The 13,148-nt window shown below is 48.3% G+C and overlaps 1 protein-coding gene across 1 annotated transcript; it reads right to left on the reverse strand.

Annotated features, from left to right (window-relative positions):
• Positions 1-6,683: 6,683 nt before the first annotated feature.
• On the reverse strand, positions 6,684-7,619 carry LOC130285397 (olfactory receptor 1G1-like). The gene has a single exon (XM_056536757.1). The coding sequence runs from the start codon at positions 7,617-7,619 to the stop codon at positions 6,684-6,686; it is 936 nt and encodes a 311-aa protein (XP_056392732.1).
• Positions 7,620-13,148: the final 5,529 nt, after the last annotated feature.

A 13,148-nucleotide genomic window follows, 5' to 3' on the forward strand; every position in this document is an offset into this window, starting at 1 on the left:
CATAGACAAATGGCCTCAGTTACCTACAGGATACATCAGAAACTCAGGAATATTATAAGGGATACTTTGGTGCTGGCGCCATCACAGATCCTTCTAATTTGTCCACTGTGTATATATATATAATGTACTATACTATTCTAAACTATATACTGTACTAAACTGTACTGTACTATACACTGCAATATATATATATGCTGTACTATACTATATAATGTACAATACACAATACACTGTGCTATACGATATGCTAAACACTGTAATGGGTCAATAAAATATCACTAAGGTCACTGGAAATGACGCGTGTGCTGCTGGAATCTTTTCTTCGGCTGGATGTACCTGCGCAGTCTGCGACTGGGACTGCGTATATATATATATATATATATATATATATATATATATATATATATATATTGTATAACATGCTGTACTATATACTATTCTGCTATCAGACTAATGGAGGACACGACCCATCACCTTCCACAATGTTATCGGAGGGTTAATCATTATTCAGGTGTTTGCGCCATAAATGGTGACTGTCACCTGTTCAGAGACAGAAGTTTATTCTGCATTATGTAATCACAACACTAGGGGGCAGCAGAACCCAGGACACCCGGAGGCCTGAGATCAATCCCCTGAGTCTCTCCTGTTCAGACAATATCTACAACTGTTATTTGTGGAGGAAAAGCAATTATGGCGGAGAGAGACGTAAGTTTTAGGCTGATGAGCTCTTCAGGAGCACTGGAAAGCTGGGTGATCTCTGGAAGAGCTGTGAAAGTCACCATATTGTTTGTAAATACACAAATAAAATCAGCAGGACTCTTAGATGCCGTACGTGATATATGAAGGACATCACTCTGCATTACCGCCATATATCCGCCATATATCCGCCATATATCCGCCATATATCCGCCATAAATCCGCCATATATCCGCCATATATCCGCCATATATCCGCCATAAATCCGCCATATATCCGCCATATATCCGCCATAAATCCGCCATATATCCGCCATATATCCCCCATATATCCGCCATATATCCGCCATATATCCGCCATATATCCCCCATATATCCGCCATATATCCGCCATATATCCCCCATATATCCGCCATATATCCGCCATATATCCGCCATAAATCCGCCATATATCCGCCATATATCCGCCATATATCCACCATATATCCGCCATATATCCGCCATATATCCGCCATATATCCGCCATATATCCGCCATATACACATGGAAACCTGGGGGATTAGCGCACATTTTGGTTAAATCTTGAGGGTCCATCTGCCGCTTAAAGGGGATTTCATAATATATTTGTTCACATTCAGGCTGCAGCCAGGACACTGTGCACCTCATTTTCCATGGAGGTTCTGTCCTATTAAGACTCCTCTGTCCTCCTCCTCCTGACTCCTCTGTCCTCCTCCAGACTCCTCTGTTCTCCTCCTCCAGACTCCTCTATCCTCCTCTGTCCTCCTCCTCCAGACTCCTCTGTCCTCCTCCTCCAAACTCACCTGTCCTCCTCCTCCAGACTCCTCTGTCCTCCTCCTCCAGACTCTTCTGTCCTTCTCCTCCTCCAGACCCCTCTGTCCTCCTGACTCCTCTGTCCTCCTCCTCCAGACTCCTCTGTCCTCCTCCTCCAAACTCATCTGTCCTCCTCCAGTCTCCTCTGTCCTCCTCCTCCAGACCCCTCTTTCCTCCTCCAAACTCTGCTGTCCCTCTCCTCCAGACTCCTCTGTCCTTCTCCTCCAGTCTCCTCTGTCCTCCTCCTCCAGACTCCTCTGTCCTTCTCCTCCAGTCTCCTCTGTCCTCCTCCTTCAGTCTCTTCTGTCCTCCTCCTCCTGACTCCTCTGTCCTCTCCTCCAGACTCCTCTGTCCTCCTCCTCCAGTCTCCTCTGTCCTCCTCTGTCCTCCTCCTCCAGACTCTTCTGTCCTCCTTCTCCTCCAGACTCCTCTGTCCTACCCTATACTCATCTGTCCTCCTCTAGACTCCCCTGTCCACCTCCAGACTCATCTATTCTCCTCCTCCAGTCTCCTCTGTCCTCCTCCTCCAGACTCCTCTGTCCTCCTCCTCCAGACTCCTCTTTCCTCCTTCTCCTCCAGACTCCTCTGTCCTCCTCTAGACTCTGCTGTCCTCCTCTAGACTCCTCTGTCCTCATCCAGACTCCTCTACACTCCTACTCCAGACCCCTCTGCCCTCCTCTTCCTGACTCCTCTGTCCTCCTCCACCAGACTCCTCTGTCCTCCTCCTCCAAACTCATCTGTCCTCCTCCAGTCTCCTCTGTCCTCCTCCTCCAGACCCCTCTTTCCTCCTCCAAACTTTGCTGTCCCTCTCCTCCAGACTCCTCTGTCCTTCTCCTCCAGACTCCTCTGTCCTTCTCCTCCAGTCTCCTCTGTTTTCCTCCTCCAGTCTCCTCTGTCCTCCTCCTCCAGTCTCCTCTGTCCTTCTCCTCATGTCTCCTCTGTCCTCCTCCTCCAGTCTCCTCTGTCCCTCTCCTCCAGACTCCTCTGTCCTTCTCCTCCAGTCTCCTCTGTCCTCCTCCTTCAGTCTCTTCTGTCCTCCTCCTCCAGACTCCTCTGTCCTCTCCTCCAGACTCCTCTGTCCTCCTCCTCCAGTCTCCTCTGTCCTCCTCTGTCCTCCTCCTCCAGACTCTTCTGTCCTCCTTCTCCCCCAGACTCCTCTGTCTTACCCTATACTCATCTGTCCTCCTCTAGACTCCCCTGTCCTCCTCCAGACTCATCTATTCTCCTCCTCCAGTCTCCTCTGTCCTCCTCCTCCAGTCTCATCTGTTTTCCTCCTCCAGTCTCCTCTGTCCTCCTCCTCCAGTCTCCTCTGTCCTTCTCCTCCAGTCTCCTCTGTCCTCCTCCTCCAGTCTCCTCTGTCCCTCTCCTCCAGACTCCTCTGTCCTTCTCCTCCAGTCTCCTCTGTCCTCCTCCTTCAGTCTCTTCTGTCCTCCTCCTCCAGACTCCTCTGTCCTCTCCTCCAGACTCCTCTGTCCTCCTCCTCCAGTCTCCTCTGTCCTCCTCTGTCCTCCTCCTCCAGACTCTTCTGTCCTCCTTCTCCCCCAGACTCCTCTGTCTTACCCTATACTCATCTGTCCTCCTCTAGACTCCCCTGTCCTCCTCCAGACTCATCTATTCTCCTCCTCCAGTCTCCTCTGTCCTCCTCCTCCAGACTCCTCTTTCCTCCTTCTCCTCCAGACTTCTCTGTCCTCCTCTAGACTCCGCTGTCCTCCTCTAGACTCCTCTGTCCTCATCCAGACTCATCTACACACCTACTCCAGACCTCACTGCCCTCCTCTTCCTGACTCCTCTGTCCTCCTCTAGACTCCTTTGTCCTCCTCCTCCAGACCCCTATGTCCTCCTCCTCCAGACCCCTCTGTCCTCCATTTCCAGACTCCTCTGTCCTCCATTTCCAGACTCCTCTGTCCTCCTCCTCCAGACTCCTCTGTCCTCCTTCAGACCCCTCTGTCCTCCTTCAGACCTCTCTGTCCTCCTCCAGACCCTTTTGTCCTCCTCCAGACTCCTCTGTGCTCCTTCCGACCCTGTGTACTCCACCAGACCCCTCTTTCCTCCTTCAGCCTCCTCTGTTCTCCTCTGGACTCCTCTTTCCACCATTTTTAGACCCCTCGGTTCTCCCCCAGACCCCTCTGTCCTCCTTCAGTCTCCTCTGTCCCCCGCCTCCAGACTCCTCTGTCCTCCTCTTCCAGACCCCTCTGTTCTCCTCCAGACCCCTCTGTTCTCCTCCAGACTCCTCTGTTGTCCTCCAGACTTCTCTGTTCCCCTCCAGACTCCTCTGTCCTCCTCCCAACCTCTGCCCGGTGCTCCGGAATTCTCTGTCCTCCTCCTCCAGACTCCATTATCCTCCTTCAGACCCCTCTGTCTTCCTCATCTAGACTCCTCTGTCCTCCTCCTCCAGACCCCTCTGTCCCCCTCCTCCAGACTCCTCTGCCCCCTCCTCCAGACTTCTGTGTCCTCTGCCTCCAAACTCCTCTGATCCCCTCCAGACTCCTCTGTCCTCCTCCAAACCTCTGCCCCGTGCTCCAGAATTCTCTGTCCTCCTCCTCCAGACTCCATTATCCTCCTTCAGACCCCTCTGTCTTCCTCATCTAGACTCCTCTGTTCTCCTCCTCCAGACTCCTCTGTCCTCCTCCAGACCCCTCTGTCGTCCTCTTCCAGACTCCTCTGTCCCTCTCCTCCAGACACCTCTGTCCTCCGCCTCCAGACTCCTCTGTTCCCCTCCAGACTCCTCTGTCCTCGTCCTCCAGACTCCTCTGTCCTTCTCCTCCAGATCCCTCTGTTATCCTCCAGACTCCTCTGTCCTCCTCCTCCAGACTCCTCTGTCCTCCTCCAGACTCCTCTGTGCTCCTCCTCCAGACCCCTCTTTTCTCCTCCAGACTCCTCTGTCCTCCTCCTTCAGACCCCCTCTTTCTCCTCCAGACTCCTCTGTCCTCCTCCCAAACCCTCTGTCCCATGCTCCAGACTCCTCTGTCCTACTTCAGCCTCCTCTATCCTCCTCCTCCTCTGTTCTACTCCAGACCCCTTTATTCCCCTCCAGACTCATCTGTCCTCCTCCTGACCTCTGCCCCATGCTCCAGACTTCTGTGTCCTCCTTTCAGACTCCATTATCCTCCTTCAGACCTGTCTGTCTTCCTCATCCAGACTCATCTGTACTCCTCCTCCAGACTCCTCTTTCCTTCTCCAGACTCCTCTGTCCTTCTCCTCCTCCAGACTCTTCTGTCCCCCTCCTCTAGACTCCTCTGTTCCCCTCCAGACTCTGATGTCTGCCTCCTCCATACTCCTCTGTTCCCCTCCAGACCCCTCTGTCCTCCTCCTCCAGATTCCTCTGTCCTACTCCTCCAGAATTCTCTGTCCTCCCCCTCCAGACTCCATTATCCTCCTTCAGACCCCTCTCCCCTCCTCCTCCAGACTCCTCTGTCCTCCTTCTCCAGACTCTTCTGTCCCCCTCCTCCAGACTCCTCTGTTCCCTCCAGACTCCTATGTCTGCCTCCTCCATACTCCCCTGTTGCCCTCCAGACCCCTCTGTCCTCCTTCTCCAGATTCATCTGTCCTCCTCCTCCAGATTCCTCTGTTCCCCTCCAGACTCCTCTGTCCTAATCCTCCAGACTCCTCTGTTCTCCTCCAGACCCCTATGTGCTCTTTCAGACCCCTCTGTCCTCCTCCAGACCCATCTATCCTCTTTCAGCCTCCTCTGTCCACCATCTTCAGACCCCTCTGTCCTCCTCCTCCAGACGCCTCTGTCCTCCTTCAGACTCCTCTCTCCTCTCTCTCTCCTCCCCCTCTGTCCTCCTCCTCTCCTCCTCTGTCCTTCTCCAGCCATGTCTGTCCTCCTCCTCCAGACCCATCTGTCCTCCTCCTCTAGACCCCTCTGTCCTCCTCCTCCAGACTCCTTTGTGCTCCTTCAGACCCCTCTGTCTTCCTCCAGACCCTCTGTCCTCCTTCAACCTCCTCTGTTCTCCTCCGGACTCCTCTGTCCACCATCTCCAGACCCCTCTGTCCTCCTCCTCCAGACTCCTATTTCCTCCTCCTCCAGACTCCTATTTCCTCCTCCTCCAGACCCCTCTGTTCTCCTCCAGACTCCTCTGTCCTCCTCCTGACCCTCTGCCCCGTGCTCCAGACTAGTGATGAGCGGCATTGGCCATATTCGATTTCGCAATATTTCGCGAATATATAGACGAATAATTGTCCTATATTCGCAAATTTTGTGTGTTCGTTATATTGGTATATGTGAATATTTGCATTTTTGTGTATTCGAGAAAGAAAACAGTGAGGGGGTGGGCAACTTCACTATTGGTTGCTAGGGATGTTGTTGATAACCTCTGACAAGTGTATTTGCATCATTCTAATTGGCCCACAAGTGAAAAGAAGGAATATGCGAATATTCACATATGCGGAAAAACTAATATTCGTAATCTCGTATATATAGCGAATACATTCACAATATTCGTGAATTCGCCCAACACTACTCCAGACTCCTCTGTCCTCCTCCAGCCTCCTATGTCCTCCTCCAGCCTCCTCTGTCCTCATCCTCCAGACTCCTCTGTTCTCCTCCAGACCCCTCTGTTCTCCTTCAGATCCCTCTGTTCTCCTCCAGACTCCTCTGTTCCCCTCCAGACTCCGCTTCCTCCTCCCGACCTCTACCCCCTGCTCCAGACTTCTGTGTCCTCCTCCTTCAGACTCCATTATCTTCCTTCAGACACCTCTGTCTTTCTCATCCAGACTCCTTTGTCCTCCTCCTCCAGACGCCCCTGTCCTCCTCCTCTAGACTTTTTTCCTCCTCTAGACTCTGTTTCCTCCTCCAGACCCCTCTACCTCCTTCCTCGAGACTCCTCTGTCCTCCTCCTCCAGACGCCCCTGTTCTCCTCCTCTACACTTTTTTCCTCCTCTAGACTCTTTTTCCTCCTCCAGACCCCTCTAGCTCCTTCCTCGAGACTCCTCTGTCCTCATCCAGACTTGTGTCCACTTTCACACCACTCTGGCCCCTCTGCCTTCTTTTAGAAAAGCCTGTCATCTGCTGCCCAGGGGTAGTGTCCGGAGGCCTATATAATTGATATAAATTTTTAACACACTTTGAGCTAGAATACCAGATCATTTTCCAAATAAGTTTTGCTCATATATTGACTAGACTAGAAGCTGTACATGAAGTTTAAGGATGAACATTTACTTCCTGCCACCACTATGGAGCGCTCTTCTCAGTGAAGCCTTCAGGTCTTTGCTCCTGAGACTGTAAATCAAAGGATTAATCAATGGCGTCACCACCGTGTACATGACAGATATCATCCGGTCTTTGGAGGAATTGGAGGTCGGACTTGGGCGAAGATAAGTAGATATAAGAGTCCCATAGAAGATGAAGACCACAGTCAGATGGGACGTACATGTGGAGAAAGCTTTAAGCTTTCCATTTCGGGAATTAATTCCCATTATTGTGCGAATGATCCGAATGTATGGGACCAAGGTCATACTGAAGGCGCCAGACCCCATTATTATACCCACCAGGAACATCACTAACACATTGATGAAAGTATCTGTACATGAGAGCAGAAATAACTGGGGGAGGTCACAGAAGAAGCTATTGATGACGTTGGGTCCACAGAAGTTCAGTATCTTGATGCACAATGTGTGTATTAGTGATGTGAGGAACCCAATAGTCCACGCAGCCGCGACCATCAGAACACAGACCTTGGGGTGGATTATCTGGATATAATGCAGCGGATAGCAGATGGCTATATACCTATCGTAGGACATCACCGCCAACAAGTAGAGCTCAATACATATGAAGGAAAAGAAGAAAAAGAACTGGGTGATGCAGGATGGGACAGAAATGATTTTGGATTCAGAGAAGAAATCTGAGAGCATTCTAGGGGACGTGACTGAAGAATATAAGACATCCAATCCAGCCAGATTACTCAGGAACAAGTACATGGGGGTGTGGAGGCTATGGTCCATGAAGGTCAAGAAGACAATCAATAGATTCCCAGACAAGGTGGCCAGGTAGATGAAGAGGAACAGCAGGAACAGGAAGATCTGGACCTCAGGTTCATCCGACAGCCCGACAAACACAAATTCTGATACTTTGGTTTCATTTGTGGATTTCATCTCAGACAACTCAGACCTGGAGGCTGCAGGAACAACAGGGACAACATAGAGATGAAAGCAAAGGGGTCATTGTATATAGATGTTCATTAGATGTCATCATCCACATATACTATGTTAATACTAGAAACATCAACATCAGGCACCACAACACTGGACACCACAACATTGGACACCACAACACTGAACACCATAACACTGGACACCACAACACTGGACACAACAACACTGGACACCACAACACTGAACACCACAACACTGGACATCACAACACTGGACACCACAACACTGGACACCACAACAATAAATACCACAAAACTAGCCACCTCAGCATTGGACATCTGGTCTGGTGTTTCATTCCTCTTGCTTTTCATGACCCATAGGTCAACCCCCCACCCTAGCCCCTCCTTTAATTTCCTCTCAATGCATTTCCCTGAAGACAGGGGTTCTGTGGCACCCAATTAGGGGTATTGTGCTGGGTGTTTGAATATGTTAGTGACGCCATGGTACCGTTAACCTACACGGTCTGAGGATGTGACAGCTTCTCCTGGGCCAGGCGCAGGATAATAAATACATAACTGTCTCTTTACTTTGCTGGAGGTAGCAGAATTTAACCCCTTAAGGACGCAGCTTATTTTCACCTGAAGGATGCATTCTTTTTTACAAATCTGACCACTGTCACTTTAAGCATTAATAAATCTGGGAGGCTTTTACTTTTCATTCTGATTCTGACTGATTCTGACTCTCTGCTTATAAGGAAAATAGACATTCCAAATAAACTATATATTGATTCACATAAACAATATGTCTACTTTATGTTGGCAACATACAGGAAATGTATTTATATTATTATATACAATATATTATGTTTGCATCATAAAGTTGAGATGTTTTTACTTTTGGAGACATCAGAGGGCATCAAAGTTCAGCAGCAATTTTCCAATTTTTCACAACATTTTCAAAATCTGAATTTTTCAGGGACCAGTTCAGTTTTGAATTGGATTTGAGGGGCCTTCACATTAGAAATAGCCCACAAATGACCCCATTATAAAACTGCACCCCTGAAAGTATTCAAAATGACATTCAGAAAGTTTTTTTTAACCCTTTAGGTGTTTCACAGGAATAGCAGCAATAGAAAATTCAAAATCTTCATTTTTTTACACTCGCATGTTCTTGTAGACCCAGTTTTAAAGGAGCAAAAGGAGAGAAATCTTCCTAAAATCTGTAACCCAATTTCTCTTGAGTAAGGAAATACCTCATATGTGCATGTCAAATGTTTGGCGGGCGCAGTAGAGGCCTCAGAAGGGAAGGAGCGACAATGGGATTTTGGAGAGTGAGTTTTTCTGAAATGGTTTTTGGGGGGCATGTCACATTTAGGAAACCCCTATGGTTCCAGAACAGCAAGAAAAACCCAACATGGCTTGGTATTTTGGAAACTACACCCCTCAGGGAACGTAAAAAGGGGTATAGTGACCCTTAACACCCCACAGGTGTTTGACGACTTTTAGTTAAATTTGGATGTGTAAATATTTTTTTTTTTCACTAAGTATAAATGATGTGAGATGCACAGTGTTCAAACCCTTATAAGGGTTAGTGGGTGCCCATCCTCAAGCTTGACCAAGGCAAACGTATCAAATAGAAGAAATGGAAGACGGCACTCCGGTATTGGTGTCCAAATTCAAAGAAGGTGGTTTATTGATCCCAATACATACAGAATGATGCAATGTTTCGACCTAACAATAAGGTCTTTATCAAGCACGTCGTTGCATCATTCTGTATGTATTGGGATCAATAAACCACCTTCTTTGAATTTGGACACCAATACCGGAGTGCCGTCTTCCATTTCTTCTATTTTTTTCACTAAAATGCTAGTTTTCCCTCAAATTTTACATTTTTACAAGGGGTAATAGGAGAAAATGCAATGCAAAATTTGTAACCCCATTTCTTCTGAGTATGGAAATACCCCATGTGTGGGCGTCAAGTGCTCTGCTGGCGAACTACAATGCTCAGAAGAGAAGGAGCGCCATTGAGCTTATGGAGAGAGAATTTGGTTGGAATGGGCCATGTGCGTTTACAAAGCCCCCGTGGTGCCAGAACAGTGGACTCCCCCACATGTGACCCCATTTTGGAAACTACACCCCCTCACAGAATTTAATAAGGGGTGCAGTGAGCATTTACACCCCACTGGCGTTTGACAGATATTTGGAACAGTGGGCTGTGCAAACAAAAAAATAAAATTTTTCATTTTCACGGACCACTTTTCCAAAAATCTGTCAGACACCTGTGGGGCGTAAATGCTCACTGCACCCCTTATTATATTCCGTGAGGGGTGTAGCTTCCAAAATGGGGTCACATGTGGGGGGGGTTCCTTTGTTCTGGCACTATGGTGGCTTTGCAAACACACGTGGCCTTCAATTCCGGACACATTTTCTCTTCAAAAGCTCCTTCTCTTCTGAGCATTGTAGTTCACCCGCAGAGCACTTTACATCCACATATGGGGTATGTTCTTACTCAGAAGAAATGGAGTTACAAATTTTGGCCGGATTTTTCCCATTTTCCCTTGTGAAAATGAAAAATTTAGGGTAACACCAGCATTTTAGTAAAACATTTTTTTTTTTTTTCATTTTCCCATCCAACTTTAACGAAAATTCATCAAACATCTGTGGGGTGTTCAGGCTCACTATACTCCTTGTTATATTCAGTGAGGGGTGTAATTTCCAAAATGGGGTCACATGTGGGAATACATTTTTTTGCATATATGTCAGAACCGCTGTAAAATCAACCACCCCTGTGGAAATCACCAATATAGACTTCAAATGTACATAGTGCACTCTCACTCCTTGGGTATTTCCGTACTCAGGAGAAATTGCGTTACAAATTTTGGGGGTCTTTTTTCCTTTTACCTCTTGTGAAAATAAAAAGTATGGGGTAACACAAGCATGCTTGTGTGAAATAAATTTTTTTTTTACACTAACCGGCTCATGTAGACCCCAACTTTTCCTTTTCATAAGGGGTAAATGGAGAAAAAGCCCCCCAAAATTTATAGTGTAATTTCTTCCGCATATGTAATTACACCATATGGGGCCCTAAACTGTTTCCTTGAAATACGACAGGGCTGCAAAGTGAGAGAGCGCCATGCGCATTTGAGGACTAAAATAGGGGTGGACATAGGGATATTCTGTGACATTGATTCCCAAACAGGGTGCCTTCAGCTGTTGCTAAACTCCCAGCATGCCTGGACAGTCAGTGGCTGTCCAGAAATGCTGGGAGTTGTTGTTTTACAACAGCTGGAGGCTCCGTTTTGGAAACACTGCCGTACAATATGTTTTTTATTTTTATTGGGGGGACAGTGTAAGGGGGTGTATATGTAATGTTTTACCCTTTATTATGTGTTAGTGTAGTGTAGTGTTTTTAGGGTACATTCGCACTGACGGGTTTACAGTGAGTTTCCTGCTAGGAATTTGCGCCGTGGCAGAAAATTTGCCGCAGCTCAAATTTAAAGCAGGAAACTTACTGTAAACCTGCCCTTGTGAATGTACCCTGTACCCTGTACATTCCCATGGGGGGCAAGCTCCAGCTGTTGCAAAACTACTTTTGCAACAACTGGAGGCACACTGGTTGGAAAACCTTCAGTTAGGTTCTGTTACCTAACTCACTATTTTCCAACCAGGGTGCCTCCAGCTGTTGCAAAACTACAACTCCCAGCATGTACTGATCGCCGAAGGGAATGCTGGGAGATGTAGTTATGCAACAGCTGGAGGTACACAACTACAACTGCCAGCATGCCGAGACAGCTGTTTGCTGTTTGGGCATGCTGGGATTTGCAGTTTTGCAACATCTGGAGGGCTACAACATCTGGTGATCTCCAAACTGTGGCCCTCCAGATGTTGCAAAACTGCAACTCCCAGCATGTCCAGACAGTCTGGGCATGCTGGGAGTTGTAGTTTTACAACTTGTCAGGGGGAGGGCACTTTCCCCCGTCATCTCAGCGCACCCACCATTGCCGCCGCCGGACCTCCGGATCTCCGCGCACCCGCCATCGCTGGACCTCCTGATCTCTATGCACCCGCCATCGCCAGACCTCCAGGTTCTCCGCGCACCCGCCACACCAGACTCCCCTGCACACCTGATCGCTGATGGGGATAATCAAATGGGGTCCCGGGGTGTTGGGCGGGAGTGGTCTCCCGCTGGACACCCCAGGACTTTAGCTAATTAACCTGATCAGCACACTTAATGAACGCCGCATTTATACAGTGGAAAGTGCGAAGGTATCGCGTTATCCGCCATATAAATGCGGCATTCTGCGCGGAGGGGTTAGGCAGAACTTCTCACCTACCGGAGACAATCGGAGGTGAAAAGTTCAGCCCCCAGGATGCAGCAGCAGCTGCAAATATGTGAACGACGGGTATACCCATCATTCTGCGTTAAGGGGTTAAACAATACAAATTTCTGTGCAGAGAGATGGGCAGAGTGGAACCCAGGAAGCCTGTAGCCTTGCTGGGAGTTGTAGTGGCTAATGAATGAAACTTTAAGATGAGAAGCAGCACACACTTTGGTAATTAAGAGACTGAACTTGACTGACTGAAGTAGAGATTAGAGATGAGCAAATTTTTTGAAAAATTCGATTTGGACGATTAGCCGAATTTCCCCCCCAAATGTTTTCGGTCCGAATTTATTCGTTGAATGAATTGAATTTGAATTAATCCCCATTTAAAACAGATATTTCTGGCCTACAGAGAGCCTCAATAGGGGTGTGGAACACTTTGCCTTGCTGTAACATGCATAGGATGTGTGCTGGGTTAGTGAAATAATACTGTTATTCAATATGATATGCAGATCAGAGGCGTGGCTATTAGAATCACTGCAGCAGAGCGGCACAATGACAGAGCGTGGAGGTGGCATCAGCAATAGGAGACCATATAGTGGCTGAATGACAGAGCCTGGAGGTGGCATAAGCATGAGGAGACCATATAGTGACTGAATGACAGAGCCTGGAGGTGGCATAAGCATGAGGAGACCATATAGTGACTGAATGACACAGCTTGGATGAGTCTGAAGCATGAGGAGACTATATAGTGGCTGCATGACACAGCGTGGAGGTGTTGGCAGCATCAGGAGACCATATAGTGGCTGAATGGCACAGCCTGGAGGTGTTGGCAGCATGAGGACACCATATAGTGACTGAATGACACAGCGTGAAGGTGTTGGCAGTATGAGGACACCATATAGTGGCTGAATGACACAGCGTGGAGGTGTTGGCAGCATGAGGAGGCCATATAGTGGCTGAATGACACAGCGTGGAGGTGTTGACAGCATGAGGAGACCATATAGTGGCTGAATTACACAGCGTAGAGGTGTTGGCGGCATGAGGAGACCAAATAGTGGCTGAATGACACAGCGTGGAGGTGTTGGCAGCATGAGGAGACCATATAGTGGCTGAATGACACAGTGTGGAGGTGTTGGCAGCATGAGGAGACAATATATTGACTGAATGACACAGCGTGGAGGTGTTGGCAGCATGAGGAGACCATA

This window comes from Hyla sarda, chromosome 8 (genome assembly GCF_029499605.1).
Source record: "Hyla sarda isolate aHylSar1 chromosome 8, aHylSar1.hap1, whole genome shotgun sequence".
NCBI lineage: Eukaryota > Metazoa > Chordata > Amphibia > Anura > Hylidae > Hyla > Hyla sarda.